This window comes from Oncorhynchus kisutch, unplaced genomic scaffold (assembly GCF_002021735.2).
Source record: "Oncorhynchus kisutch isolate 150728-3 unplaced genomic scaffold, Okis_V2 scaffold1463, whole genome shotgun sequence".
In the NCBI taxonomy this organism is placed as follows: Eukaryota; Metazoa; Chordata; class Actinopteri; order Salmoniformes; family Salmonidae; genus Oncorhynchus; species Oncorhynchus kisutch.
The window spans coordinates 1-27559 of NW_022263408.1; the positions used below are offsets into that span (position 1 = coordinate 1).

Genomic DNA, 27559 nt, shown 5'->3' on the forward strand with positions numbered 1-27559 from the left:
TTGATGACGACCGCCGAGCGCCACCCGAACGGGAAAGGGAGCCACCTTCGGTAAGAGTTGTGACAAGTATATTAAATTCATCCCTTTGGGCCAAAACTGGTTGAATAAACTTTTCCACCTCATTTCAACAACAAGAAAATCTATGTGATGACGGTGAATCAACGCTGAAAACTCAATTGGATTTTTTCCACCCAACTTTTAACCAGCATTTTTGGTTGATTTCACATTTTGGTTGAGTTCCCAAATTTAAATCAAACTAGACATGGATCTGATTTCTGTGCCCAGTGGGATTGGATTTCTGTAATCATATCAGCTCATTTGTTACATTTCTTCTAATCATCCAGAGAGAATGTACCTTTCTTTGAGGTTAACCTTTGAGATGACCTCCCTCAAGGATTCTCTCTCTTTCCTCGGAGCGAATTTGTCCCACATTTTAGGAAAGTCGCCATTGGTGGCCATGTTGCTCAAGATATTGCGACCATGATGCCTGTGGACAAAAGATATGAATATCATCTTAAACGTGCAACATATCAAATCATTTCTGCTGTCTGTGATTAAAAACAGTACTCAATTGATGGCAACCTGAGAAAAAATAAGACATACATTAGGTAGAATTTGCAAGAGGGTCAGTTTGAGCAATGTACCGCATTACCTGATCTACAAATCATCTCAACAATATAACAACTGGGTTTTAACCGTTCGTTATTATGAAAATCTAAGCGAATCTGCACAGCACTTGGCTCAGACCGACCATTGTGATCAAGTAGGGTTGTCTTCATTAGGCACCAAACAGATGGAAGGAAACTGAATCAGGTACTGACTATTTGGACTCAATTACATTTGTAATTTTTACCCCAATTTCGTGGTATCCAATAGGTAGTTACAGTCTTTGCCCATCGCTGCAACTCCCGTAAAGACTCTGGAGATGCGAAGGTCGAGAGCCGTGCGTCCTCCGAAACACAACCCAGCCAAGCCGCACTGCTTCTTGACACAATGCCCGCTTAACCTGGAAGCACCAATGTGTCGGAGGAAACACCATACACCTGCCGACCGTGTCCGTGCATTGCACCCCGCCCACCACAGGAGGTCGCTAGTTGGCGATGGGAGAAGAACATCCCTCCCGGCCAAACATCCCGGCTAAGCTTTTGGCTTTTTAACTTTCAAACCCACATGGGTGCCTGGACTTGGATTGTCCTATGCCACGTAGCACTTATTTGTGTTTATAATTTTTCCTTTTTGTTTTCAATTACTATTCCCCTCCAAGAGAACCTGTGGTTGTTTTGGAATACCTAAAATCCGCAATTCAATCCATTACACCCTTTAGCATAGATGCTGTAGACAGACGACAATGTGGCTTTTAAAGTCAATTTCAATTTGTATTCGTGGTAAACGCTGCAGATGTTGACTCAAGACTAAATTACCTTTAAAAGCTGCATTGTCGGCGATCTAGTGCTATAGCGAGCCATGGTTGAATCCCGGCCTTAACTGTTATGTTGAAGCAAGCTACTTTACAGGAGGAACTTCCCACCTGACTTCCTGTGAAGGGTCCACAGCCAGTTTACTGACGGCAATCAAGAAACGGTCAGTGAGGTCTTTCTTCCCCGACAGGAGACGAGCCGTCCCCATGACCTCAGCCAGTCTCTCCAGGTGCTGAGCAGTGCAGCTCCTCACCGCAGCGTTACGGTGGCTGAGGAAGGAAAAACAGAGCACATCAGTTACATATCATAGAGATACATGAGTTAGGAGATGAATGATAATGGATTGTATTGATGACGTCTCATCGATGGATCAAAATGTTCGGTAAGACTTTATATTAAGGTCCCTTAATATACCATTTATAAACTGTTTGTAAAGAGTTACTTACCATTTATGAATCATTATTCCTACCTTTGTAAATGTCAATAAGAAATCTATAAATAGTTATTTACACATTTAAAAACGCTATTTTAAATGATTTGTTCATGAGGTGTTTGATCATAGTATGTTCACAATTTGTAAATGATTAATAATGTACTACTAATGTACTATAAACCAGTTATAAAGGAGTTACTGTCAAGGCATTTGTTAATGGTTGATTAATGGTTTGACTCACCATTTATATACATATTTATTAATGTATTTATGAATGTCACAAATGGTGTATTTATTAATGAGTGCATTTATGAATGTGAGTACATGTACTTACGAATACCTCAGTGCCTCACTAATAGCCCCTAATCTAAAGTGTTCACTATATATACTTTATAAATGTTTATAAATGACTTGTTACTCCCCAAACGCTAGCACACATCAGTAGACAGTACCTCTCTACCAATGGCTAAAAATAATCTAAATAATGCAATGGTAAAATAAGAAGTACACAACACAAGGAAGTATAAGACATAACAAAAAAATGTGATTCCATTGAAATGTGACGTCTAGCGTTGGGGTGAGTTGCTGCCGTAAGTGTTGTGGAATAACCTAGCATGCTGATGAAAAAGGCAGTTAATTAAAAACTAGCAGTATTTCAATCTTTTCAATTTTGAGGCTTGGATAATGGGATAATTTGTGGAAGTCCGGATCTACCCCTTAGTGAGTGTTAATTGACCCCTCTCCCTCTTTACCTCAGCCCACCGACCAGCAGGGCATTCATGACACGTGTAGGGGTGCAGCTCTGCACCATGTGACCCAGGGCAGAGTTGGCGCCCTGCCGGATGAAGGCGTTGGCCTCGCTGGCTTTGTGCAGCAGCACGCGTGCCGTCCCCTCCACCTCACTGTCCATGGCCCTCTGGAGGTGGACGTACATGTCACCCAGTGTGGCCATGGCAGCACAGGACACTGCAGAGCGCAGGTTCTTCACCTGAATCATAATAACACACACAGGACCAGCTATTAATGTTGAGCAGAACAACCCACGAACATCAGAAACATGAAACAATAATTTGACTTGTTCTCCAAATGTAGCACATTTGTGCAGATGAATGAATAGGGCAGTGAATGAATACAGCTACCTCATTTATAATGGCAAGACAGATATCATGGAGTTTAGGCATCAGTATGTCCATGTGGTTCTGAGCCATCACACGGAGAAAGGTCAAGCCCTCGATCTTCTTCTCCCTGCAATTCAGTGAAAGAAACGTAAGCATTTTACACAACATTTTCCAAAAACATTAAAATGATGTTCATCAATTAGGACTCTGGTCATTTAATTTCAGAAGTTTCTATGCTCTGTAGCTCAAATCTACTTTTCCAAGGACACTACACTGTGCTTCCTTTAGCCTAGCTCCATTGGTCTCGTCTACAGTGAATGCTCACCAGTCATCAGAGGCAGAGTGGAGCAGCTTGAAGGTCTTAGTCAGGGCCTGCTCTGGGTTGGACAGGGGCTGCAATCTGGCCTGGTTCTTAATTTGACCCTTTGGCTCACTGGCTGCCATCTTGTCTATGGGTTGACAGCAGACATCTATCTCTCTATGAACTGTATGTATTTATTTATGCATTTACTCATTTCCATATCTGTTTGTAGCTTTTAACACTAGTTCATTATGATATCATTTTAAATTTAGCACATATATTTTTGGTGCTCTCCCTGCTCAGAAACAGGGTCCAATTAACCTTGAGTAAAAGTTATCTCACTGTGAAACAGGCAAATCAAGTGTGGAAAAATGTCTTATCCCTGGGCTAAAGCCATTTGTGTCCCTTCCCTTCCTACTGTCTTTCTATCACTCTACCTAGCTTCATCTCCCTGTCTTATTTACATTTGTGTGAATACATGAGAGGGACTGACCTGAGCCGGTGGCAGCCTTTGGCAGGCTAAGGAACCTTATAGGCCGAGGCTGTTTGCTCCTGGGCTTGGTAGGAGGGGGAGCAGGCCTGGGTGGGCTGTTAAGCGACTTGACCGGGGTCCCGACATCCAAGTAGTCACGGAGCTCCGCAGGGGTGTTCATATCCACTGAGCTCAGGCTTCCCAGAGAGCTGGTTGCTATTTCCCCCGTGGACATGGCTGAGCCCAAACTTCTCCTGCCCATGGCCTTCACCTCATGTACCACCTTTGGTGTAGACCAGAAAACAATGCTCCCATCATAGAAATACATATAGAACTAGTATATACATGAACTAATACAGAGAGATCCTGTATTCTAGGATCTATTCTATCATGCTGTTTAAACCGATACCCCCTGTATTTAGCCTCGTTATTGTTATGTCATTGTGTTACTTTAATTATTATTACTTTTTACTTTAGTTTATTTGGGAAATATTTTCTTAACTCTTCTTGAACTGCACTGTTGGTTTCACGGTAAGGTCTACACTTGTTGTGTTCGGCACATGTGATTGATTTGATTTTAAGACATGGAACCACTATCTGTTTTGGCAATTTATCAGTCCAAGTATAATTCTGAACTGCAAATTTTCACATTTACAATAAATTTGAAGTCCATCCTACCTTCCAGTCCTCCTCCTTCAGGTGAGCCTCGATGTCCCTCACCTCCTCCATCAGGTCAATGGGTCCGTTGTTGTCAGCACAGCCCTGGTCCGACTGGACTTTCAGGGCTTTGACTCCCCGCCTGCCCTTCTTCTTCTTTCCCCTCTTGGAGGGAGCTGCAGTGGGAGGGACGGGAACAGGCCACACGCTACTGCTGCTGAATGACTTATTTATCTGGATGGACTCCAGAGAGTGAGATCCGGGTCGAACTTGGGCTCCGTCCACCCCCACCACGTTCTTCAGTGGGGCCAGAGCTATGTGCTCAAGCCTTCGTGGCAAAGGCCTCGGTGGAGCTTTCGGCCGCGGAATGCACTGAATAGAGGGGACGAAGTGGTGCGCGAAGGTGCTGCCAACCCTGATGAGAGCAGTCCGGACATAATTCTCATGGATAGCACTTATCTTTCTTTGCTTTGCTTCCATGGCCTCTCTTTCAGCTCTCTGCATCTGCAGAAGTCTGGCATCACTGATGAAGCCACGATGGCCCTCTGCGATTGGGTAGCTCTCCTGATAGCCCTGGATCACAATGGTACAGTATGAAATGTATAACAGAAGTGAAGAAGGCAAAATAGTTTCTACAGTGTGTCATGAAAAACTTTTAAGCTAAAGATTTTATGGATGTAGGCCTACTGTATGTTTATGAAACCACAAAATAAACATTGATATTTTTGGAAAAACGTTGGAAAAACTGATGAGCCTTACAAAACTTGAAAACTTGTCCTGGTCATCCTGTTGGTTTAAAGCCATGTTTTGCTTCCTCAAGTTTTCGATGACGCTCTTCATCTGTGAGTTCTCCTTCTGGAGTTTGTCAAACTCACTTGATTTTCTCCCTCGATAAGCCATTGATGATAAATATTAACACTCTCAAAATAAGAACTTAACCTATCTCTGTGAGAGATCTATCATGAAATGAAATTTTGCTTGTCAGATGGAACCAGCAATGATATCATGGCAAGGCTTCCGTTACATTGTGATGTCATAATGGGGTCTGTTGACAGTGCTGAGCACATCAGCACATGAACATTAAATGAAAGCTTTTTGATTCCCATATAAAATCATGAATGTGGTGAATTTGTAAATATATATATATATATATATATATATATATATATATAAACACAGCAAAAAAAAAAAAGAATCCTGTCTTTCAAAGATAATTCGTAAAAATCCAAGCCACTTCACAGATCTTCATTGTAAAGGGTTTAAACACTGTTTCCCATGTTTCCCACGCACAATCCCTACATCAGTGCTCAGACTACCCGCAATAAGCTGAGAGGCTGAACTGAGGGCTTGTAGGCCTGTTGTAAGGCAGGTCCTCATTAGACATCACCGGCAACAGCGTCGCCTATGGGCACAAACCCACCGTCGCTGGACCAGAAAGGACTGCCAAAAAGAGTCGCGGTTTCGTCTCACCAGGGGTGATGGTCAGATTTACGTTTATCGTTGAAGGAATGAGCGTTACACCGAGGCCTGTACTCTGGAGCGATATCGATTTGGACGCAGTGTGTCACAGCATCATCGGACTAAGCTTGTTGTCATTGCAGGCAGTCTCAACGCTGTGTATTACAGGGAAGACATCCTCCTCCCTCATGTGGTACACTTCCTGCAGGCTCATCCTGACCCTCCAGCATGACAATGCCACCAGCCATACTGCTCGTTCTGTGCATGATTTCCTGCAAGACAGGAATATCAGTGTTCTGCCATGGTCAGCGAAGAGCCCGGATCTCAATCCCATTGAGCACATCTGGGACCTGTTGGATCGGAGGGTGAGAGCTAGGGCCATTCCCCCCAGAAATGTCTGGGAACTTGCAGGTACCTAGGTGGAAGAGTGGGGTAACATGGTACAGCAAGAACTGGCAAATCTGGTGCAGTCCATGAGGAGGAGACGCACTGCAGTACTTAATGCAGTTGATGGCCACACCAGATACTGACTGTTACTTTGGATTTTGACCATTGATTTTGATTATTCCATTTCTGTTAGTCAAATTTCTGTGGAACTGGTTCAGTTTATGTCTCAGTTGTTGAATCTTGTTATGTTCATACAAATATTTACACATGTTAAGTTTGCTGAAAATAAAAGCAATTGACAGTGAGAGGACATTTCTTTTTTTGCTGAGTTTATATATATATATATACACTGTATACAGTTGAAGTCGGAAGTTTACATACACCTTAGCCAAATACATTTAAACTCAGTTTTTCACAATTCCTGAAATTTAATCCTGGTAAAAATCCCCTGTTTTAGGTCGGTTAGGATCACCACTTTATTTTAAGAATGTGAAATGTCAGAATAATAGTAGAGAGATTTATTTATTTCAGCTTGTATTTCTTTCATCACATTCCCAGTGGGTCAGAAGTTTACATACACTCAATTAGTATTTGGTAGCATTGCCTTTAAATTGTTTAACTTGGGTCAAACGTTATGGGTAGCCTTCCAAAAGCTTCCCACAATAAGTTGTGTGAATTTTGGCCCATTCCTCCTGACAGAGCTGGTGTAACTGAGACAGGTTTGTAGGCCTTCTTGCTCGCACACGCTTTTTCAGTTCTGCCCACACATTTTCTATAGGATTGAGGTCAGGGCTTTGTGATGGCCACTCCAATACCTTGCCTTTGTTGTCCAAACTTTTTATGGCCGCAGGGGCCGTATTGAGTAGCTTGGATTAAAAGGTGCCCATTGTAAACGGCCAGCTCCTCAGTCTCAGTTCCTAATATAAGCATATTATTATTAGTATTGGATAGAAAACACTCTAAAGTTTCCAAAACAAATATTGTCTGAGTATAACAGAACTGATATTGCAGGCGAAACCCTGAGGAAAATCAAAACAGGAAGTGGCTTCTATTTTGAAAACTCCATGTTCCATAGGCTCCCCTTGCTCCATTTAAAGGGATATCAACCAGATTCCCTTTCCTATCGCTTCCTCAAGGTGTCAACAGTCTTCAGACATAGTTTCAGGCTTTTATTTTGAAAAATGAGCCAGACAGATAACATCGCGTCAAGTGGTCACATGAGTTTTGCTTGCGCAACAGAGTTTGGACAGCTATTGCTTTTCCCTCTCCTACTGTGAATTACATTTGCGGTTGATATATTATCGATTATATATTTTAAAAACAACCTGGGGATTGGTTATAAAAAACGTTTGACATGTTTCTGTGGACATTATGGAAACTATTTGGAATTTGTCTGCGTTGTGGTGACCGCTCTTTCCTGTTGATTTCTGAACATAATGCACCAAACAAACGGAGGTATTTTGGATATAAAAATAATGTTATGGAACAAAAGGAACATTTGTTGTGTAACTGGGAGTCTGGTGAGTGAAAACATCCGAAGATCAAAGGTAAACGATTCATTTAATTGCTTTTCTGATTTTCGTGACCGATCTACTTGATGCTAAGTGTACTTAATGTTTTGTCGAGCGATCGATAAACTTACACAAACACTTGGATTGCTTTCGCTGCAAAGCATCATTTCAAAATCTGACATGACAGGTGGATTAACAAAAGGCTAAACTGTGTTTTCCTATAATGCACTTGTGATTTCATGAATATAAATATTTTTAATAATATTTATTGAATGTAGCGCTATGCTATACAGCGGTTGTTGATGACACTTATCCCGTTAACGGGATTGCAGCCATAACAAGTTAATCCCTTCTCTTAACATGTATGGCACCAAAACATAATCAAGCAGCCTGCCAATTACGCAAGACTTTAGTTCGAAGTTAACTGAGATTAATCAACAACTGGATACATTTCTTTATTTCTAAAGTGAAACTATCCTCCGCATTGGAGTATCTCTACAAGTACAAGTTTAACCAGTATTTCAGTTGTTTTTACCGTCCCATGAAGAAGTGTGGCAGGCCTGTGAGGGAGGATCCTACAGCCATGAGGAAACAGCCCTTAGCAATGAACCTGGGCCGGTGCAGCTTCGCCCCAAAATGGCTGACCACAGCCAGAAACAGCAGGTTACCTGCAAGAAACCACAACACTACAGTAGTCAGGAATAGCAAATTATAAACACTGTAATTTTTTTAACTAAAAATGACATATCAGTTTGGATACTAGGCTGCAACAACATAGCATCAAATACAACAATGTTAGGGGTTTGACAGTAGAGTCATGGACAAACGCCAGTCAATCAATTAATAGGAACAACTATAAAACTGGACAGTATTGAGAGCAGACTCTGATTGAACCACAAAAAAATGGATCATACTGTAGTCTGTATCTGGTTTTTACTACATGAATTCTCAAGCAACTCAATGTTATTGTTGAAACCCATCTCAAAGCTGCCGTCTATGAGTCCGATGAGAGAGCAGGACAGGTCAAAGTGTCTCTCTGAGTGATGGCACTCTTCATGTAGGTCCCTGACAGAGCTTTGGTGAAGGAGGCGAACTACAGGGCCACGATGAACTGCTGACAAACACAAGAGAGAGAACATTAGTGTGTGTTTGTCCGTGTGTATGTGCATGCGTGGATGCGTGTGCAGACAGAGTACATGTGTAGCTGAGGTGGCCTGCAATAGTAAAAAGAACGGACACAAGTTTAAGTCTGCAAAGTTCTGCCGCTTTCTTTATTTTGAAGAATATTTTTTTTCTCTTGTTCAATTGTCTATTTTCTTGTTAGTACTTTGAAAATATTCACATCAAACAAGTGCACACTTTAAATTAAACAACATAAATGCACTTTACCTAAAGCAGAATTAAAAAATGTTCCACAAATAACCCTGTCTTAGTGTACGGTTTCACATGAAAACCACAATGTATTTCACATTCATACAATAGAAACACCTATATATGAAACCATAAATAACTGAATGTTTCTCTATATACCTCTACAGAAAAGTGACAACAATACATTCAGCTTTAAGATAGTGACACCTCCAGAAAATCGTCTCTCTCTCACTGTATGCACTAAAAGTCCACCAGACTGAGCGTGCTCGGCCAGTTTACCAGCTAGTGAGCACAATTTTACACAAAACAACCAATAACATGTAAAACAAACTCAGAAATCCCTAACAAATGGATTCTTGATAAAAAATCTCCTAGACAAAATCCAGTACAAGTCAGCTACTCAGTAAACATAGTCTTTGTGACTCGTAAATGTTTTTTTTACCTCAGCTAGCATCAAGCTAGCATCAAGCTAACATATACTCCCACTCAATGTAAATCACGTTCTTCTCACTCAGTTCGACACAAAGCCAAAACAAAACCTTTCCTAACGTGCTAATATCTGGACAACGTTGTTAAATAGCATGTTATTACATATTGTGTATATATTTGAACGTTTGAAGTGCTGTTACATACCTGTAATAGTAAAAGAACTGACACAGTTTACCTCTGTAAAGTTCTGGTCCTTATTCTGCAGATGGTGAGCACTTGACCAGAACTTAATGTTTCTCCTGCTACAACAGTGCAACAGCGCCATCTATTGGCCTGATGGACTGCTAACGCTAAAGTATGTAGAAAATCCCATTAAGATTCATTAAGACAAATACAGAAACAATTAGGGGGGATAAATAATAAATGGGTGTCTGTTTTTAGTGACTTTGTTTTCAACCCATTACACATGCACAATCATACATGTGCATTTAAAGCATTATTAAGAACTTTGAGTGTGGAACTGCAGGGCGTTTACGCAAAAAACACATGAATTTCACATGAACACGGGAAGTGTTCCAAAAACATGTTTTAATGTAATCTTATGTGAAGATAATGTGATAACATGTCAAGCAACATGTGATTACATTAAACTACACATGTGAAAATGTGATCACGTTGTGTTCCAAAATGTAATTTGTGCTCACATAAAATGTAAGTTGAAATCATGTGGTTTTTCTGTAAGGGCAGGAATATAAGATGCATTTTGATGTGACATGATGTTACATGATCTTGAAAATGCAATGTTCTTTGAGGTTCTTCCATGTTCCTTTCCATGTATTTTCCATTTTACTTTCCCTCAGTCCTTTTCACTTTCCTTGTCAAAACAAGCTGTCCCCGTCAAGACTTATTCAGCTTCTGATGGATTTTAAACCATTCAACAAATAGTTTTATAATGAAGAGTAGACCCAAGTAAACACCCTGGATTCTTTACACAGACATTGAAAGGCAAAAATGTCGAATTTGGACTCATCAAACCAAAGGACATATTTCCACCAGTCTAAGGTCCATTGCTCATGTTTCTTGGCCCAAACAAGTCTTCTTAATTTTGGTGTCCGTCCTTTAGTAGTGGTTTCAATGGAGCAGTTCGACCATGAAAGTCTGATTCACGCAGTCTCCTCTGAACAGTGCATGTTGAGATGTGTGTGTTTCTTGAACTCTGTGAATAATTTATTTGGGCTCAAATCTGAGGTGCAGTTCACTCTACTGAACTTATCCTCTGCAGCAAAGGTAACTCTGGGTCTTCCTCATGAGAGCCAGTTTCATCATTGCGCTTCATGGTTTTTGCGACTGCACTAGAAGAAACTTTCAAAGTTCTTAAAATGTTCCGTATTGACTGACCTTCATGTCTTTAGTAATGATGGGATGTTGTTTCTCTTTGCTTATTTGAGCTGTTCATGGCATAAAATGGACGTGGTCTTTTACCAAATAGGGATATCTTCTGTAAACCATCCTTACCTTGTCACAACACAACCTGTTGGCTCAAACGCTTTAAGAAGGAAAGAAATTCCACAAATTAACTTTTAAGAAGGTACACCTGTTAATTGAAAAACATTCCAGGTGACTACCTCATGAAAAGGTTGGAGAGAATGCCAAGAGTGTGCAAAGTGGTCAAGGAAAAGGATGGCTACTTCGAAGATTCTCAAATATAAAATATATTTTGATTTGTTTAACACTTTTTGCTTACTGCATGATTCCAATTGTGCTATTTCATAGTTTTGATGTCTTCACTATTATTCTAAAATGTAAAAAAATTTAAAATGAAAGAAAAACCCTTAAATGAGTAGGTGTGTCCAGACTTTTGACTGGTACTGTATATATTATGGTAATGCAAATATGGTAAAATCCAAGGGTGCAAAGCTTTTGGAGACTTACCCAGAAAGACTCACAGCTTTAATCGCTGCCAAAGGTGATTCTAACATGTATTGTGAATACTTATGTAAATTAGATATTTCTGTATTTCATTTTCAATACATTTGAAAAAAACCATTAAAACATGTTTTCACTTTGTCATTATGGGGTATTGTCTGTAGCTGGGTGAGATGATAAAAAACTATAATTTAATCCATTTGGAATTCAGGCTGTAAGAAAACAAAATGAGGAATAAGTTAAGGGGTATGAACACTTTCTGAAGGCACTTTATATCTGCAAGAAAGTGATAAATGAGTGACTCTTTGAAAGGGGGTCATATATACATTGCCTTATTAAAAATAAAAATAAAGCTATCGTGCTATAATCGGCATAGTTTCTCAGACCAAATCTTCATTCTGGTTTAAACAAAGCAATCTGATCATGCTCCAGTAAAATACACGCTACAGGGAATAAAAAAAAAGGCTTCTGCAAAGCACATATACATTGTCCAATCAACATCCACACATTGATTTCATTCTTCGGGTCTTTATTCAAACACAAACACACGTGGAATAAAATGATCTTTCAGTGTCTTGTTGCAGGTTGTGCAATGTTCGAAAGTGTGTGAGAGATTAGCATTAATGTTTGTGTATGTGTGTGGGGTCAAGTTTGGACGGTCGTACATATGCAAATAGGCAAGATTGTACATTTCAGGTCCATGGACAGCAGCAATATCGGCATAGCGACATCTGTCATTCAGCACCACATGACAGTAGACAGCGGCCATCTCATGTGAAGTTGGCACTGGGGAAATCCCATGTAATGAGAAGCGAGGCCAAGGAGGCAAAAAGACTGAAGGAGAAGACTCCCACAGGAACTCTATGCTAAACTGTTCTGCCACATTCACTTCAAATGTTACATCTTTCGATTTGTAAATAATAGGGAATACATCTGCAAATAATTGAAACTGATTATTCAAACTACACTGTACAGCTTTTGTGTGTCTGTGCATCATAGGTACAACAGTAAGCAATTCCGTTCTCAAATGTCTGTTTATTGGGAGAAACAAAAGGAAAAACACCTGTTAGACCATTACAATGCGGACTGTCATGCATTTTTACTATTACCAACAAGACAACGAAGTGATACGTGTCATGGAGACTAAAAACGGATACTTTCCAAACACCAAAAGTTCCTACGCTGAGCGATACTGTTTACTACACTATTATGCATACAATCCAAGTCATACGTATCTTTTCAAAAGTGTCCATTCTGTCAATTCAGAGCATGGAAAAATATTGGAATAATGTGCTTAAGGGGACTGACACTCAAGCCGCACAACAGGATAACACAACAACCACATTTTCAATTGACAATCATTGCTTTAAATGGATGTGGTCGATAGATTTGTATAGGTGTAGCAGTGTGATGTTGTTCCCCTATATTATGCACCAAATTGCACACAAGGACCAATTCAAATCGGCCAGGTCAAGAGGGGATGTTAATAATTTGATAATAATACTAATAATTCAGTGTATTTTTAAAAAATGTAATTACAGCTGCATAGCTAAAGTGTACAAACACTTTGTTACAATGTGGATAATATAAAGATACTGTATAGGCATATATAAACAATGTATTTAACTTGGAAACCAAGGTTGGATTAGTTGGTCTAAGCAACATGCACCTGGATAATCGGGTCATGAATCTGGACGGGCTCCTACATCCTCATATACACATTATGACAAAATAAAGAGTGTAATGTTTCACGAAATAAAGACATAGAAGCATACCCAATTATACAGGTTCTACACATTCCATTTCTCCATGGCAATAGAATGTAAACATTCTATTTTGCGCCAAACATCCCTACAACTCAATTCTAAGTGCAGCATATTGGAGGACTCCAGCCATTGATCATTCGCGACTTTAAGTCACTCCTGTTATCTCTAGACCATCTCATTTCTTCCCCATCTTACCATGGATAGGGTTTGGTGCATTCCGGAGTTCACTTATGGTCCCACAAAGGTAATCTTTGGAGAAATTAATTTTAGCATACTGTAAATGCCTGTGCATAATGTGCATAACAAAGCATCATTATTTTCATTATCTTCAAAGGATTTCTGTAGAAGCAGCCTTTATTTTCAGACTCTGCAGGCCTGCTGGGAGGAAACATATTACAATAAACAGGTAAGATTCAGCCCACAAAAACAGAAACAACAGAAAAAGAGTTGTATTTCAAGACAGTTTAGAGAAGGTGGTCATAAGAGTTCTTAATAATCACTTGCAAATTGTGAGGCATGAGCAGTTGTGAAATGTTGCGAGAGGCCCTTCTGAAAGCACATGATATGGTATTTCGTGGCACAGACTCACACCTTACCTCATCTTGCAGAAGAAGCTCATGGTCCACTATCTGCTGCTCCAGAGTCAAGGCCAGGTCCCTCCCCATGTCACCACGGAGCACATGAGCAACTGGCTGGTGTCTCAGGGCAAAAAATCTCTTAGGGAGAGGTGAGTACCACGTCAGCACTCACATTCACTGCCATTCCCTGCCACCAGCAGCACTCCAGGAGGTGTGGGTAAAATAAACAACAGAAAAATCAGAAGCCAGGAAAGTTGAATTGCTCTGCGTTTTATTTGAAGGGTGTGGAAGGAAACCCTGGAGGAAGGAAACGACCTCGCTCGGCTGGTAAGAGAATGAGAGTTAGAGACAAACTACAAGTTAGTGAGCTCTTTACTAGCCTTTCAACAACGAGTTAGCACAGCAGAATAGATCTGTTGTGAAATTACACCAATGGGACTTCCTGTTTCATACTGCAGGCCTGGGAAGTAAACACTTGCCTAAAAATGATGAACATAGAGCACGAGGCTTTCTGCAAGCTCCGCCGCTCCATGCACCCCACCTCGCCAGCTGACATGTGAGTTCCATGTACTGCCCTGCATATGACTTGATCCATTTATCTACACATCTGGAACTACGCAGAAACAGACTAAGACAGTGTTCTAAGTGAGTACATTGCACATCGTTTACCTTTGTTTTCTCCTTATTGTTGATTTCAGCGATCCAAAGGTCCACAGCATCGTGGAGAAAGCTGTGAGAAGCATTCTGGGCGAGCAGTCCAATGAGCCCCATAGCAACCTGCTCAGCCCATCTCAGGTGGTGGTGGAGGTGGTGCCCAGGCTCCTCCTGGCCCTGTGGCTTCAGCCAGAGGAAGGCCATTCAGAGCACCCAATCCTAATAATGGCCGTGGGCATGGTGGCGGCCGTAGTGGAGAAGCTCTCCTGCATGTTAAAGGACCCATCCCCTCACATCCCTTTCTCCCGGGCTGCTGCTTTTGACTCTGTGCGGTCGATCCTCGGGAGAATCAGTCAGTCCTTCTCCACCGATGACCTGCAGAGCCCTTTTTATATGAGCTCTGTCTGTGGCTTTGTGGCTGACGAGGTGCAGAGCTGCTTCCAGCCCCCTGCAGCCACCCTACCAGTCCCCCCTGTGCTCACGGTGGCCGTTTCCACCACACTACCAGCTGGCATCCAAGCAGGTGAGTAGCAATGATAGAGAACACTCTGACAGATGCCTGTTCTGATGACATCTTGGTGCCTTGTAGTAGTAGAGCTCATCAGGATTGTTGTTTTCACCCACAATACAGACCCGGCTTCTTCCCACCTGGAGGTTGAGGACATCACCCCTAAGACAGAGGCAGATCCGGCTTCTTCCCACCTGGAGGTTGTGGACATCACCACTAACACAGAGGCAGATCCGGGTTCTTCCCACCTGGAGGTTGAGGACATCACCCCTAAGACAGAGGCAGATCCGGGTTCTTCCCACCTGGAGGTTGAGGACATCACCCCTAAGACAGAGGCAGATCCGGCTTCTTCCCACCTGGTGGTTCAAGACATCACCACTAACACAGAGGCAGATCCGGCTTCTTCCCACCTGGAGGTTCAAGACATCACCACTAACACAGAGGCAGATCCGGCTTCTTCCCACCTGAATGTGGTGGACACCACCCCTAATACAGAAGCAGAGCCCATCTCTTCCCTCTTGGAGGTTGTGGACGTCACACATGAAGAAAGGATTCTCACGATGGCCGTCTTCGCCACTCTGCCAGCTGACATCCAAGCAGGTGAGTAACACTTACAGAGAGCACTCTGACAGGTGTCGTTTGTCATGACATCTTAGTAGAACCTTTCAACTGGCCAGTGTTTAGAAGCTACGGTTTGCATTAGTTTACATTCTGATCCTCTTTTTTCCCTTTCCAGAGGATGTTGCTGTGGTCATCCCGGATGTCACCCCACACGTCACCAAGGATGTGACACTGGATGTTCCATGCAGAGCTAGGAAAGGGGCAGTCCGGCGATTATTTTGCAGGCTTTGGAGGGCAGTGTGCTGCTGCGCCTGCCACAAGGAAGAGGAGGAACAATATTAATTATTCATCACACCTGCAGAAAAGGGATTGAACCATAGAGCATTAAATTATTCACATTATAATTGAACTCAATTCTGATTTTCTTCTGTTTACTACTTAATTTCTTAACTTTTCTATAAACTTTCACTTTGCAAGTGTGGACTAGGTTGTGTAAATAAGTGGGACACATCCCAATGTTGATGCTTTGAATAATTTACTTTGTACATTTAAAAAAAACATGTCTTATTTGACAACAAAAATGGAGGGCGCTCAACCAACGTTGAGTTGAGGTGCAACCAAATATTTGAATCATCATAGAAAAGGAAAAAGCCCAACTCTTGCTCACTATAAAAAATGCATTGTTTTATTCAAGCAAGGTTAAAAGATTAACGTTTCGGCCTAGTCTTTGACAATATGCAAGTTCTATTTGCCCAGTAAAAGGGTGACCCAGACTCACCCTGGTTCTTGGGGGTTGAAGACAGTGAAAAATGATCATTAAGTAAATGGGACTTTTCAATTCTTGAATAAAAATCTTTAATGAACATGAATTTAAATAAAATTGACTTGAGGATCAGAGCAGGCAGGCTGACTGGCTAGCGCTGAAAGCCCTCTGCCTCTAACTCTGTGCGGTTCATCTCAACCAAGAGGTTGTGTGGGTTGTCTTTCTCTCTGTGGGTGTGAATCACTATGACCTCTCCCTCTACCTGCCATTTGGCTGATCAGAAGCCTTCTGCTCTTTCTTGCTCACATCCTCTAACACCTCTTCCACCTCCTCTTTCTGGCTGTGTTCGACTGAGGTCACTACAAAATATGCACAAATTTATATATAACATGGCTACAAACTATGAAACGAGCTCACGAATTGTAAAACGTCCACGTACTGTAATATACATCCACAATTGTTTTAGTTTTGGATGTTATGATGATATTCCCTGGAGGTCGGGGCCCACAGGGCAGGTGCCCTGTGTGCCCATTCGGTAATCTGGCCCTGATCATCAAGTTAAACCACAGGTATTGTTGTTACACATCCTCACACTGTCTTGGAGGATAAAACTGAGACTGTAGCCAGCTTCCATTTTACCTCATTTCATTGTCCAACGAATGTTCCCATAGTCCAGAAGTATTGGATGAAAATCCACAATGTTGGTGCCATACAGGATAACTGACCAATCTGTCTCCAAAAGAGGACTGCTGGTTTTGAGGATGGTGTTGAGGTCAGTGGTTCATGATCTGAGAACCCCTGAGATGGTGAGTATGGTTTCAGTAGACCACTATTGAGCTGGTAGATCAGAAGAGACTGAAACATATAATCTTACAGTATTGTAACGTTCTGGGTCTAGTGGGTGAGAAGTCAGGCGCAGGAAGCAGAGAGTTGAACCCAGGACCTCATAGATGCAAAGCATGCGCTCTACCACTGAGCCACATCCCCTTTCTGTGAAAAAAATAGTTTTTTCTCATTTAAAAAAATGTCACCTATAATTAATCAGGTAAGCTAGTTGAGCACAAGTTTTCATATTCAACTGCGACCTGGCCAAGATAAAGCAAAGCAGCGCAACACAAACAACAACACAGAGTTACAGATGGAATAAACAAGCGTACAGTCAATAACACAATAGAAGAAAAAAAAGAAAGTCTATATACAGTGCGTGCAAATGGAGGTAAGGCAATAAATAGGCCATAGTAGCGAAGTATTTACAATTTAGCAAATTAACACTGGAGTGATAGATGAGCAGATGATGATGTGCAAGTAGAAATACTGGTGTGCAAAGAGCAGAAAGTATATTAAAACAATATGGGGATGAGGTAGGTAGATTGGGTGGGCTATTTACAAATGGGCTTTGTACAGCTGCAGTGATCAGTTAGCTGCTCAGATAGCCGATGTTTAAAGTTAGCAGTGTTGCCAACACCTCAGTAAGGAAAGTAGCTATTGACTGTCCTAAAAGTCGCTAGAAGTTGCTAAATGATGTCATCACCTAATTTGCATAATTGTCCATGTGCATGTAATTGTGATGGACACTGTAGGAGTGAGGGATAACATTGTGGAAGACACAAAAAGTGAGTTAAATGAAAATGTCTGCAATTATTCAGAGGGGTCTGAATACTTGCTAAATACAGCGACTAAGTCGCTAAGTTGGCAACACTGGAACAAATTTTTGCAATTCGTTCCAGTCATTGTCAGCAGAGAACTGGAAGGAAAGGCGGCCAAAGGAGGTGTTGGCTTTGGGGATGACCAGTGAGATATATCTGCTGGAATGCGTGCTACGGGTGGGTGTTGTTATCGTGACCAGTGAGCTGAGATAAGGCGGAGCTTTACCTAGCATAGACTAAAAAGATGACCTGGAACCAGTGGGTCTGGCGACGAATATGTAGCGAGGGCCAGCCGGCTAGAGCATACAGGTCGTAGTGGCCATATCAATACAAATTGACCCTTTCAAAGATATCTTTGACTCAATAAATTGCCTTTTGATACACCTGATTCCACTCTGTCCAGCGTCGTTGTTTTGCATTCCCTCTCCAGTATGTAAACACCAACACTTAGCACATCTATTTCCTTCTTAAAATGTCAACATTCTGGAAAGTAGAGTTGTGCAAAAGCTAATTTCACAACTAAATATACCCATCAGAAAATTTGGGGATGAACTTCAGAGCGCATGCATTTCAAGTATTAGCTCTACCATAGAGGAACATCCCCTTACTATATAATAGCAGGGTTGCCATTTTGAGAAAACTTTTTTTCTCTTCAAAGTCCTCCAGTGAAAGAACCTTCACATGGTACCAGCTATCTTTCAGTAAGGTACGGATGGGATTTGAACCCATGATCTTCGGTTTACAAGACTGACACCTTACCGCTTGACCACCATGCCACTCTATGCTGCAAGATTTTTATCAACATTCTGGAAAGTAGGAGTTGTGTAATGTGAATTTGGCACACAAATACTCAGTGGAGAACCTTGGGATTGAACCAAGGACCTCATACTAAAATAGCATGCACTCCCCCTCTGAGCTTCGATCCAATTTTATTTGCAGATAAAATGCAATATTAATACAATGTACTTTTTATATACACCACTCCATTGAAACTACAATGAAATGATAGCAGCAATTCTAAATACAAGCAAGTATGGACAGTCATCTAACCAATGAACTTCAGTTTTTGAAAATGATGCAATTGAAGTTGGCAACCATGCCACTTCTGTTACATAAATGTACGAACAGGGATTGAACACATGTTCTTCAGATTACAAGAGCAAATTATTGAGCACGTCTCTGTTTCCTGCTGAGAATTTCAACATTCTGGAAAGTAGGAGATGGGCCATTGCAAAAAATTTAATGGAGAAGCTGGAGATTGCACCCAGGACCTCATACATGCGAAGAATGCGCTCTACCACTGAGCTACATCCCCTTTCTGTGAAAGAAATTGTTTTTTCTCATTTTTTAAAATTTCACCTATAATTAATCAGGTAAGCTAGTTGAGCACAAGTTTTCATATTCAACTGCGACCTGGCCAAGATAAAGCAAAGCAGCGCAACACAAACAACAACACAGAGTTACAGATGGAATAAACAAGCGTACAGTCAATAACACAATAGAAGAAAAAAAAGAAAGTCTATATACAGTGCGTGCAAATGGAGGTAAGGCAATAAATAGGCCATAGTAGCGAAGTATTTACAATTTAGCAAATTAACACTGGAGTGATAGATGAGCAGATGATGATGTGCAAGTAGAAATACTGGTGTGCAAAGAGCAGAAAGTATATTAAAACAATATGGGGATGAGGTAGGTAGATTGGGTGGGCTATTTACAAATGGGCTTTGTACAGCTGCAGTGATCAGTTAGCTGCTCAGATAGCCGATGTTTAAAGTTAGCAGTGTTGCCAACACCTCAGTAAGGAAAGTAGCTATTGACTGTCCTAAAAGTCGCTAGAAGTTGCTAAATGATGTCATCACCTAATTTGCATAATTGTCCATGTGCATGTAATTGTGATGGACACTGTAGGAGTGAGGGATAACATTGTGGAAGACACAAAAAGTGAGTTAAATGAAAATGTCTGCAAGTATTCAGAGGGGTCTGAATATTTGCTAAATACAGCGACTAACCTCCGGAGGGGTCAAGAAAATTCAATTTCGTTGTCGGCAGGATTCGAACCTGCGCAGGAAGATCCTAATGGATTTCTAGTCCATCGCCTTAACCACTCGGCCACGACAACAGTCTTGTCAGCAGTGAATGGGCCACCAGGCATAGCCTACAGAAAGTGATAATTTTACAACTGAAAGACAATGCAGTAACTCATTAACTCATTATAATGAAATAAAATGAATTGTTCCCCTCATTCATTATTAAGTAGAGCTGTTTTCTAATTTCCTTGATCTTTGGTCAGCTCCAGAAGGTTTTCATTTGAGAGTGTTTATTATAAATTGTTATTTCATCATCTTATTGTTACTGCTAAGCAGCATGACTCCTGAGAGGCACTAAACAACTGTCAGAAGTGGGATTTGAACCCACGCCTCCATGGGAGACTGCGACCTGAGCACAGCGCCTTAGACCGCTCGGCCATCCTGACTACAGCACAGTACCTAGGTATCGGGTTAAAGAGTATGGGGTAAAAGTAGAAATAGGCACAGCAACGCAATCACCACAGAGACCAGTAAATTTATGCACGATACCGACTTGCACTTTCAATAGTCATTTGTTTTTATCAATGAAAAACTCCAGTCATTGATTTAACCTCAATATGGCCTTCAATGGAAAAGAGTAGTAAATCGTCATTGAATGAACGCTAAACTGGCCTCAGAATATGGCCATTCTGATATAAATGATAAAATTCCTCAGATAAGACCGAAAAAGTGTCTGTAAATATCAGCAATCATCAGGGTAAGAGTGACAACAGGTCCACATGGGGGAAATCTTAACAAATGGCTTAATGGGTATTTTCAACGCAATCGTGTTATTATTTATTTTTAGGGTTTAACAAGGCAGCTCACCTGTGACCTGTGGCTTGACTTTAGATGTGGCCAGTTCGATTACCCTGCAGACTTTAAGAGTGTCTTCAGAATATGGCCATTTTTGACATGAATTTAAAAATGCCTCAGATAGGACCAAAAAAGTGTCTGGAGCTATCCGTCAGGGTAAGAGTGACAACAGGTTTCCACATGTCAAAATGGGGGAAATCTTAGAAAATGGCTTAATGGTTATTCATGAGAATCGTGAGAATCGTGAGTGTATCATGGGATCTCACCTGAAATCTGTGGCTTGACTACAAACCTGTAACCTATGCTACTGTGGCCTATAGAGCTAGAAGGATGGATAACCAGGTGTGTGAAGGTGTGAGGTGGGATCCTATCCCAAATGGACAACTAATCCCTATGTACTTGTGGAGATCTGAGAGGATATGATTGGTATAAGAAACACGACTAAACTTCAACCTCCGGAGGGGTCAAGAAAATTCAATTTCGTTGTCGGCAGGATTCGAACCTGAGCAGGAAGATCCTAATGGATTTCTAGTCCATCGCCTTAACCACTCGGCCACGACAACAGTCTTGTCAGCAGTGAATGGGCCACCAGGCATAGCCTACAGAAAGTGATAATTATACAACTGAAAGACAATGCAGTAACTCATTAACTCATTATAATGCAATAAAATGAATTGTTCCCCTCATTCATTATTAAGTACAGCTGTTTTCTAATTTCCTTGATCTTTGGTCAGCTCCAGAAGGTTTTCATTTGAGAGTGTTTATTATAAATTGTTATGTCATCATTTTATTATTACTGCTAAGCAGCATGACTCCTGAGAGGCACTAAACAACTGTCAGAAGTGGGATTTGAACCCACGCCTCCATGGGAGACTGCTACCTGAACGCAGCGCCTTAGACCGCTCGGCCATCCTGACTACAGCACAGTACCTGTGTATCGGGTTAAAGAGTATGGGGTAAAAGTAGAAATAGGCACAGCAACGCAATCACCACAGAGACCAGTAAATTTATGCACGATACCGACTTGCACTTTCAATAGTCATTTGTTTTTATCAATGAAAAACTCCAGTCATTGATTTAACCTCAATATGGCCTTCAATGGAAAAGAGTAGTAAATCGTCATTGAATGAACGCTAAACTGGCCTCAGAATATGGCCATTCTGATATAAATGATAAAATTCCTCAGATTAGACCGAAAAAGTGTCTGTAAATATCAGCAATCATCAGGGTAAGAGTGACAACAGGTCCACATGGGGGAAATCTTAACAAATGGCTTAATGGGTATTTTCAACGCAATCGTGTTATTATTTATTTTTAGGGTTTAACAAGGCAGCTCTCCTGTGACCTGTGGCTTGACTTTAGATGTGGCCAGTTCGATTACCCTGCAGACTTTAAGAGTGTCTTCAGAATATGGCCATTTTTGACATGAATTTAAAAATGCCTCAGATAGGACCAAAAAAGTGTCTGGAGCTATCCGTCAGGGTAAGAGTGACAACAGGTTTCCACATGTCAAAATGGGGGAAATCTTAGAAAATGGCTTAATGGTTATTCATGAGAATCGTGAGAATCGTGAGTGTATCATGGGATCTCACCTGAAATCTGTGGCTTGACTACAAACCTGTAACCTATGCTACTGTGGCCTATAGAGCTAGAAGGATGGATAACCAGGTGTGTAAATGTGTGAGGTGGGATCCTATCCCAAATGGACAACTAATCCCTATGTACTTGTGGAGATCTGAGAGGATATGATTGGTATAAGAAACACGACTAAACTTCAACCTCCGGAGGGGTCAAGAAAATTCAATTTCGTTGTCGGCAGGATTCGAACCTGAGCAGGAAGATCCTAATGGATTTCTAGTCCATCGCCTTAACCACTCGGCCACGACAACAGTCTTGTCAGCAGTGAATGGGCCACCAGGCATAGCCTACAGAAAGTGATAATTATACAACTGAAAGACAATGCAGTAACTCATTAACTCATTATAATGCAATAAAATGAATTGTTCCCCTCATTCATTATTAAGTACAGCTGTTTTCTAATTTCCTTGATCTTTGGTCAGCTCCAGAAGGTTTTCATTTGAGAGTGTTTATTATAAATTGTTATTTCATCATTTTATTATTACTGCTAAGCAGCATGACTCCTGAGAGGCACTAAACAACTGTCAGAAGTGGGATTTGAACCCACGCCTCCATGGGAGACTGCTACCTGAACGCAGCGCCTTAGACCGCTCGGCCATCCTGACTACAGCACAGTACCTGTGTATCGGGTTAAAGAGTATGGGGTAAAAGTAGAAATAGGCACAGCAACGCAATCACCACAGAGACCAGTAAATTTATGCACGATACCGACTTGCACTTTCAATAGTCATTTGTTTTTATCAATGAAAAACTCCAGTCATTGATTTAACCTCAATATGGCCTTCAATGGAAAAGAGTAGTAAATCGTCATTGAATGAACGCTAAACTGGCCTCAGAATATGGCCATTCTGATATAAATGATAAAATTCCTCAGATAAGACCGAAAAAGTGTCTGTAAATATCAGCAATCATCAGGGTAAGAGTGACAACAGGTCCACATGGGGGAAATCTTAACAAATGGCTTAATGGGTATTTTCAACGCAATCGTGTTATTATTTATTTTTAGGGTTTAACAAGGCAGCTCACCTGTGACCTGTGGCTTGACTTTAGATGTGGCCAGTTCGATTACCTTGCAGACTTTAAGAGTGTCTTCAGAATATGGCCATTTTGACATTAATTTAAAAATGCCTCAGATAGGACCAAAAAAGTGTCTGGAGCTATCCGTCAGGGTAAGAGTGACAACAGGTTTCCACATGTCAAAATGGGGGAAATCTTAGAAAATGGCTTAATGGTTATTCATGAGAATCGTGAGAATCGTGAGTGTATCATGGGATCTCACCTGAAATCTGTGGCTTGACTACAAACCTGTAACCTATGCTACTGTGGCCTATAGAGCTAGAAGGATGGATAACCAGGTGTGTAAATGTTTGAGGTGGGATCCTATCCCAAATGGACAACTAATCCCTATGTACTTGTGGAGATCTGAGAGGATATGATTGGTATAAGAAACACGACTAAACTTCAACCTCCGGAGGGGTCAAGAAAATTCAATTTCGTTGTCGGCAGGATTCGAACCTGAGCAGGAAGATCCTAATGGATTTCTAGTCCATCGTCTTAACCACTCGGCCACGACAACAGTCTTGTCAGCAGTGAATGGGCCACCAGGCATAGCCTACAGAAAGTGATAATTATACAACTGAAAGACAATGCAGTAACTCATTAACATGCAATAAAATGAATTGTTCCCCTCATTCATTATTAAGTAGAGCTGTTTTCTAATTTCCTTGATCTTTGGTCAGCTCCAGAAGGTTTTCATTTGAGAGTGTTTATTATAAATTGTTATTTCATCATTTTATTATTACTGCTAAGCAGCATGACTCCTGAGAGGCACTAAACAACTGTCAGAAGTGGGATTTGAACCCACGCCTCCATGGGAGACTGCTACCTGAACGCAGCGCCTTAGACCGCTCGGCCATCCTGACTACAGCACAGTACCTGTGTATCGGGTTAAAGAGTATGGGGTAAAAGTAGAAATAGGCACAGCAACGCAATCACCACAGAGACCAGTAAATTTATGCACGATACCGACTTGCACTTTCAATAGTCATTTGTTTTTATCAATGAAAAACTCCAGTCATTGATTTAACCTCAATATGGCCTTCAATGGAAAAGAGTAGTAAATCGTCATTGAATGAACGCTAAACTGGCCTCAGAATATGGCCATTCTGATATAAATGATAAAATTCCTCAGATAAGACCGAAAAAGTGTCTGTAAATATCAGCAATCATCAGGGTAAGAGTGACAACAGGTCCACATGGGGGAAATCTTAACAAATGGCTTAATGGGTATTTTCAACGCAATCGTGTTATTATTTATTTTTAGGGTTTAACAAGGCAGCTCACCTGTGACCTGTGGCTTGACTTTAGATGTGGCCAGTTCGATTACCTTGCAGACTTTAAGAGTGTCTTCAGAATATGGCCATTTTGACATTAATTTAAAAATGCCTCAGATAGGACCAAAAAAGTGTCTGGAGCTATCCGTCAGGGTAAGAGTGACAACAGTTTTCACATGTCAAAATGGGGGAAATCTTAGAAAATGGCTTAATGGTTATTCATGAGAATCGTGAGAATCGTGAGTGTATCATGGGATCTCACCTGAAATCTGTGGCTTGACTACAAACCTGTAACCTATGCTACTGTGGCCTATAGAGCTAGAAGGATGGATAACCAGGTGTGTAAAGGTGTGAGGTGGGATCCTATCCCAAATGGACAACTAATCCCTATGTACTTGTGGAGATCTGAGAGGATATGATTGGTATAAGAAACACGACTAAACTTCAACCTCCGGAGGGGTCAAGAAAATTCAATTTCGTTGTCGGCAGGATTCGAACCTGCGCAGGAAGATCCTAATGGATTTCTAGTCCATCGCCTTAACCACTCGGCCACGACAACAGTCTTGTCAGCAGTGAATGGGCCACCAGGCATAGCCTACAGAAAGTGATAATTATACAACTGAAAGACAATGCAGTAACTCATTAACTCATTATAATGCAATAAAATGAATTGTTCCCCTCATTCATTATTAAGTACAGCTGTTTTCTAATTTCCTTGATCTTTGGTCAGCTCCAGAAGGTTTTCATTTGAGAGTGTTTATTATAAATTGTTATTTCATCATTTTATTATTACTGCTAAGCAGCATGACTCCTGAGAGGCACTAAACAACTGTCAGAAGTGGGATTTGAACCCACGCCTCCATGGGAGACTGCTACCTGAACGCAGCGCCTTAGACCGCTCGGCCATCCTGACTACAGCACAGTACCTGTGTATCGGGTTAAAGAGTATGGGGTAAAAGTAGAAATAGGCACAGCAACGCAATCACCACAGAGACCAGTAAATTTATGCACGATACCGACTTGCACTTTCAATAGTCATTTGTTTTTATCAATGAAAAACTCCAGTCATTGATTTAACCTCAATATGGCCTTCAATGGAAAAGAGTAGTAAATCGTCATTGAATGAACGCTAAACTGGCCTCAGAATATGGCCATTCTGATATAAATGATAAAATTCCTCAGATAAGACCGAAAAAGTGTCTGTAAATATCAGCAATCATCAGGGTAAGAGTGACAACAGGTCCACATGGGGGAAATCTTAACAAATGGCTTAATGGGTATTTTCAACGCAATCGTGTTATTATTTATTTTTAGGGTTTAACAAGGCAGCTCACCTGTGACCTGTGGCTTGACTTTAGATGTGGCCAGTTCGATTACCCTGCAGACTTTAAGAGTGTCTTCAGAATATGGCCATTTTGACATGAATTTAAAAATGCCTCAGATAGGACCAAAAAAGTGTCTGGAGCTATCCGTCAGGGTAAGAGTGACAACAGGTTTCCACATGTCAAAATGGGGGAAATCTTAGAAAATGGCTTCATGGTTATTCATGAGAATCGTGAGAATCGTTGAGTGTATCATGGGATCTCACCTGAAATCTGTGGCTTGACTACAAACCTGTAACCTATGCTACTGTGGCCTATAGAGCTAGAAGGATGGATAACCAGGTGTGTAAAGGTGTGAGGTGGGATCCTATCCCAAATGGACAACTAATCCCTATGTACTTGTGGAGATCTGAGAGGATATGATTGGTATAAGAAACACGACTAACTTCAACCTCCGGAGGGGTCAAGAAAATTCAATTTCGTTGTCGGCAGGATTCGAACCTGCGCAGGAAGATCCTAATGGATTTCTAGTCCATCGCCTTAACCACTCGGCCACGACAACAGTCTTGTCAGCAGTGAATGGGCCACCAGGCATAGCCTACAGAAAGTGATAATTTTACAACTGAAAGACAATGCAGTAACTCATTAACTCATTATAATGCAATAAAATGAATTGTTCCCCTCATTCATTATTAAGTACAGATGTTTTCTAATTTCCTTGATCTTTGGTCAGCTCCAGAAGGTTTTCATTTGAGAGTGTTTATTATAAATTGTTATTTCATCATCTTATTATTACTGCTAAGCAGCATGACTCCTGAGAGGCACTAAACAACTGTCAGAAGTGGGATTTGAACCCACGCCTCCATGGGAGACTGCGACCTGAACGCAGCGCCTTAGACCGCTCGGCCATCCTGACTACAGCACAGTACCTGGGTATCGGGTTAAAGAGTATGGGGTAAAAGTAGAAATAGGCACAGCAACGCAATCACCACAGAGACCAGTAAATTTATGCACGATACCGACTTGCACTTTCAATAGTCATTTGTTTTTATCAATGAAAAACTCCAGTCATTGATTTAACCTCAATATGGCCTTCAATGGAAAAGAGTAGTAAATCGTCATTGAATGAACGCTAAACTGGCCTTAGAATATGGCCATTCTGATATAAATGATAAAATTCCTCAGATAAGACCGAAAAAGTGTCTGTAAATATCAGCAATCATCAGGGTAAGAGTGACAACAGGTCCACATGGGGGAAATCTTAACAAATGGCTTAATGGGTATTTTCAACGCAATCGTGTTATTATTTATTTTTAGGGTTTAACAAGGCAGCTCACCTGTGACCTGTGGCTTGACTTTAGATGTGGCCAGTTCGATTACCCTGCAGACTTTAAGAGTGTCTTCAGAATATGGCCATTTTGACATGA

General features: G+C 41.2%; 2 protein-coding genes and 14 non-coding genes across 18 annotated transcripts; 1 reads left to right on the plus strand and 15 right to left on the minus strand.

The window, feature by feature from the left end:
- Positions 1 to 42: 42 nt before the first annotated feature.
- On the minus strand, positions 43 to 9886 carry LOC116366391 (TOG array regulator of axonemal microtubules protein 2-like). 3 transcript variants are annotated; one of them, XM_031818529.1, is made up of 9 exons: positions 9760 to 9886; positions 8291 to 8869; positions 4421 to 4972; positions 3764 to 4025; positions 3295 to 3418; positions 2991 to 3096; positions 2604 to 2839; positions 1529 to 1687; positions 43 to 487 (listed from the first exon to the last, which is right to left on the minus strand). In XM_031818529.1, exons 3-9 carry the CDS (start codon positions 4901 to 4903, stop codon positions 337 to 339), a joined length of 1521 nt encoding a protein of 506 aa, XP_031674389.1. In that variant the 5' UTR covers positions 4904 to 4972; positions 8291 to 8869; positions 9760 to 9886; the 3' UTR covers positions 43 to 336. The 3 variants fall into 3 exon arrangements, with proteins under 3 accessions (XP_031674389.1, XP_031674390.1, XP_031674391.1); XM_031818530.1 differs by having other exon boundaries at positions 8291 to 8866; positions 9760 to 9842; XM_031818531.1 differs by having other exon boundaries at positions 9791 to 9828.
- A 3631-nt stretch (positions 9887 to 13517) lies between these two features.
- Positions 13518 to 16513, plus strand: LOC116366392 (uncharacterized). The gene is made up of 7 exons (XM_031818532.1): positions 13518 to 13653; positions 13856 to 13974; positions 14107 to 14152; positions 14284 to 14381; positions 14524 to 15002; positions 15111 to 15587; positions 15724 to 16513. The coding sequence occupies exons 1-7, from the start codon at positions 13528 to 13530 to the stop codon at positions 15888 to 15890; spliced, it is 1512 nt and encodes a 503-aa protein (XP_031674392.1). The 5' UTR covers positions 13518 to 13527; the 3' UTR covers positions 15891 to 16513.
- A 2148-nt stretch (positions 16514 to 18661) lies between these two features.
- On the minus strand, positions 18662 to 18733 carry trnat-ugu (transfer RNA threonine (anticodon UGU)). The gene has a single exon. It is a non-coding gene; the product is annotated as a tRNA-Thr (tRNA).
- A 467-nt stretch (positions 18734 to 19200) lies between these two features.
- On the minus strand, positions 19201 to 19272 carry trnaa-cgc (transfer RNA alanine (anticodon CGC)). The gene has a single exon. It is a non-coding gene; the product is annotated as a tRNA-Ala (tRNA).
- A 722-nt stretch (positions 19273 to 19994) lies between these two features.
- On the minus strand, positions 19995 to 20076 carry trnas-aga (transfer RNA serine (anticodon AGA)). Its single transcript has one exon. It is a non-coding gene; the product is annotated as a tRNA-Ser (tRNA).
- A 271-nt stretch (positions 20077 to 20347) lies between these two features.
- trnal-cag (transfer RNA leucine (anticodon CAG)) lies at positions 20348 to 20430 on the minus strand. Its single transcript has one exon. It is a non-coding gene; the product is annotated as a tRNA-Leu (tRNA).
- An 890-nt stretch (positions 20431 to 21320) lies between these two features.
- Positions 21321 to 21402, minus strand: trnas-aga (transfer RNA serine (anticodon AGA)). The gene has a single exon. It is a non-coding gene; the product is annotated as a tRNA-Ser (tRNA).
- A 271-nt stretch (positions 21403 to 21673) lies between these two features.
- Positions 21674 to 21756, minus strand: trnal-cag (transfer RNA leucine (anticodon CAG)). The gene has a single exon. It is a non-coding gene; the product is annotated as a tRNA-Leu (tRNA).
- An 890-nt stretch (positions 21757 to 22646) lies between these two features.
- trnas-aga (transfer RNA serine (anticodon AGA)) lies at positions 22647 to 22728 on the minus strand. The gene has a single exon. It is a non-coding gene; the product is annotated as a tRNA-Ser (tRNA).
- A 271-nt stretch (positions 22729 to 22999) lies between these two features.
- On the minus strand, positions 23000 to 23082 carry trnal-cag (transfer RNA leucine (anticodon CAG)). Its single transcript has one exon. It is a non-coding gene; the product is annotated as a tRNA-Leu (tRNA).
- Positions 23083 to 23971: 889 nt separating this feature from the next.
- Positions 23972 to 24053, minus strand: trnas-aga (transfer RNA serine (anticodon AGA)). The gene has a single exon. It is a non-coding gene; the product is annotated as a tRNA-Ser (tRNA).
- A 263-nt stretch (positions 24054 to 24316) lies between these two features.
- trnal-cag (transfer RNA leucine (anticodon CAG)) lies at positions 24317 to 24399 on the minus strand. The gene has a single exon. It is a non-coding gene; the product is annotated as a tRNA-Leu (tRNA).
- Positions 24400 to 25287: 888 nt separating this feature from the next.
- trnas-aga (transfer RNA serine (anticodon AGA)) lies at positions 25288 to 25369 on the minus strand. Its single transcript has one exon. It is a non-coding gene; the product is annotated as a tRNA-Ser (tRNA).
- A 271-nt stretch (positions 25370 to 25640) lies between these two features.
- trnal-cag (transfer RNA leucine (anticodon CAG)) lies at positions 25641 to 25723 on the minus strand. The gene has a single exon. It is a non-coding gene; the product is annotated as a tRNA-Leu (tRNA).
- An 889-nt stretch (positions 25724 to 26612) lies between these two features.
- Positions 26613 to 26694, minus strand: trnas-aga (transfer RNA serine (anticodon AGA)). Its single transcript has one exon. It is a non-coding gene; the product is annotated as a tRNA-Ser (tRNA).
- Positions 26695 to 26965: 271 nt separating this feature from the next.
- trnal-cag (transfer RNA leucine (anticodon CAG)) lies at positions 26966 to 27048 on the minus strand. The gene has a single exon. It is a non-coding gene; the product is annotated as a tRNA-Leu (tRNA).
- Positions 27049 to 27559: the final 511 nt, after the last annotated feature.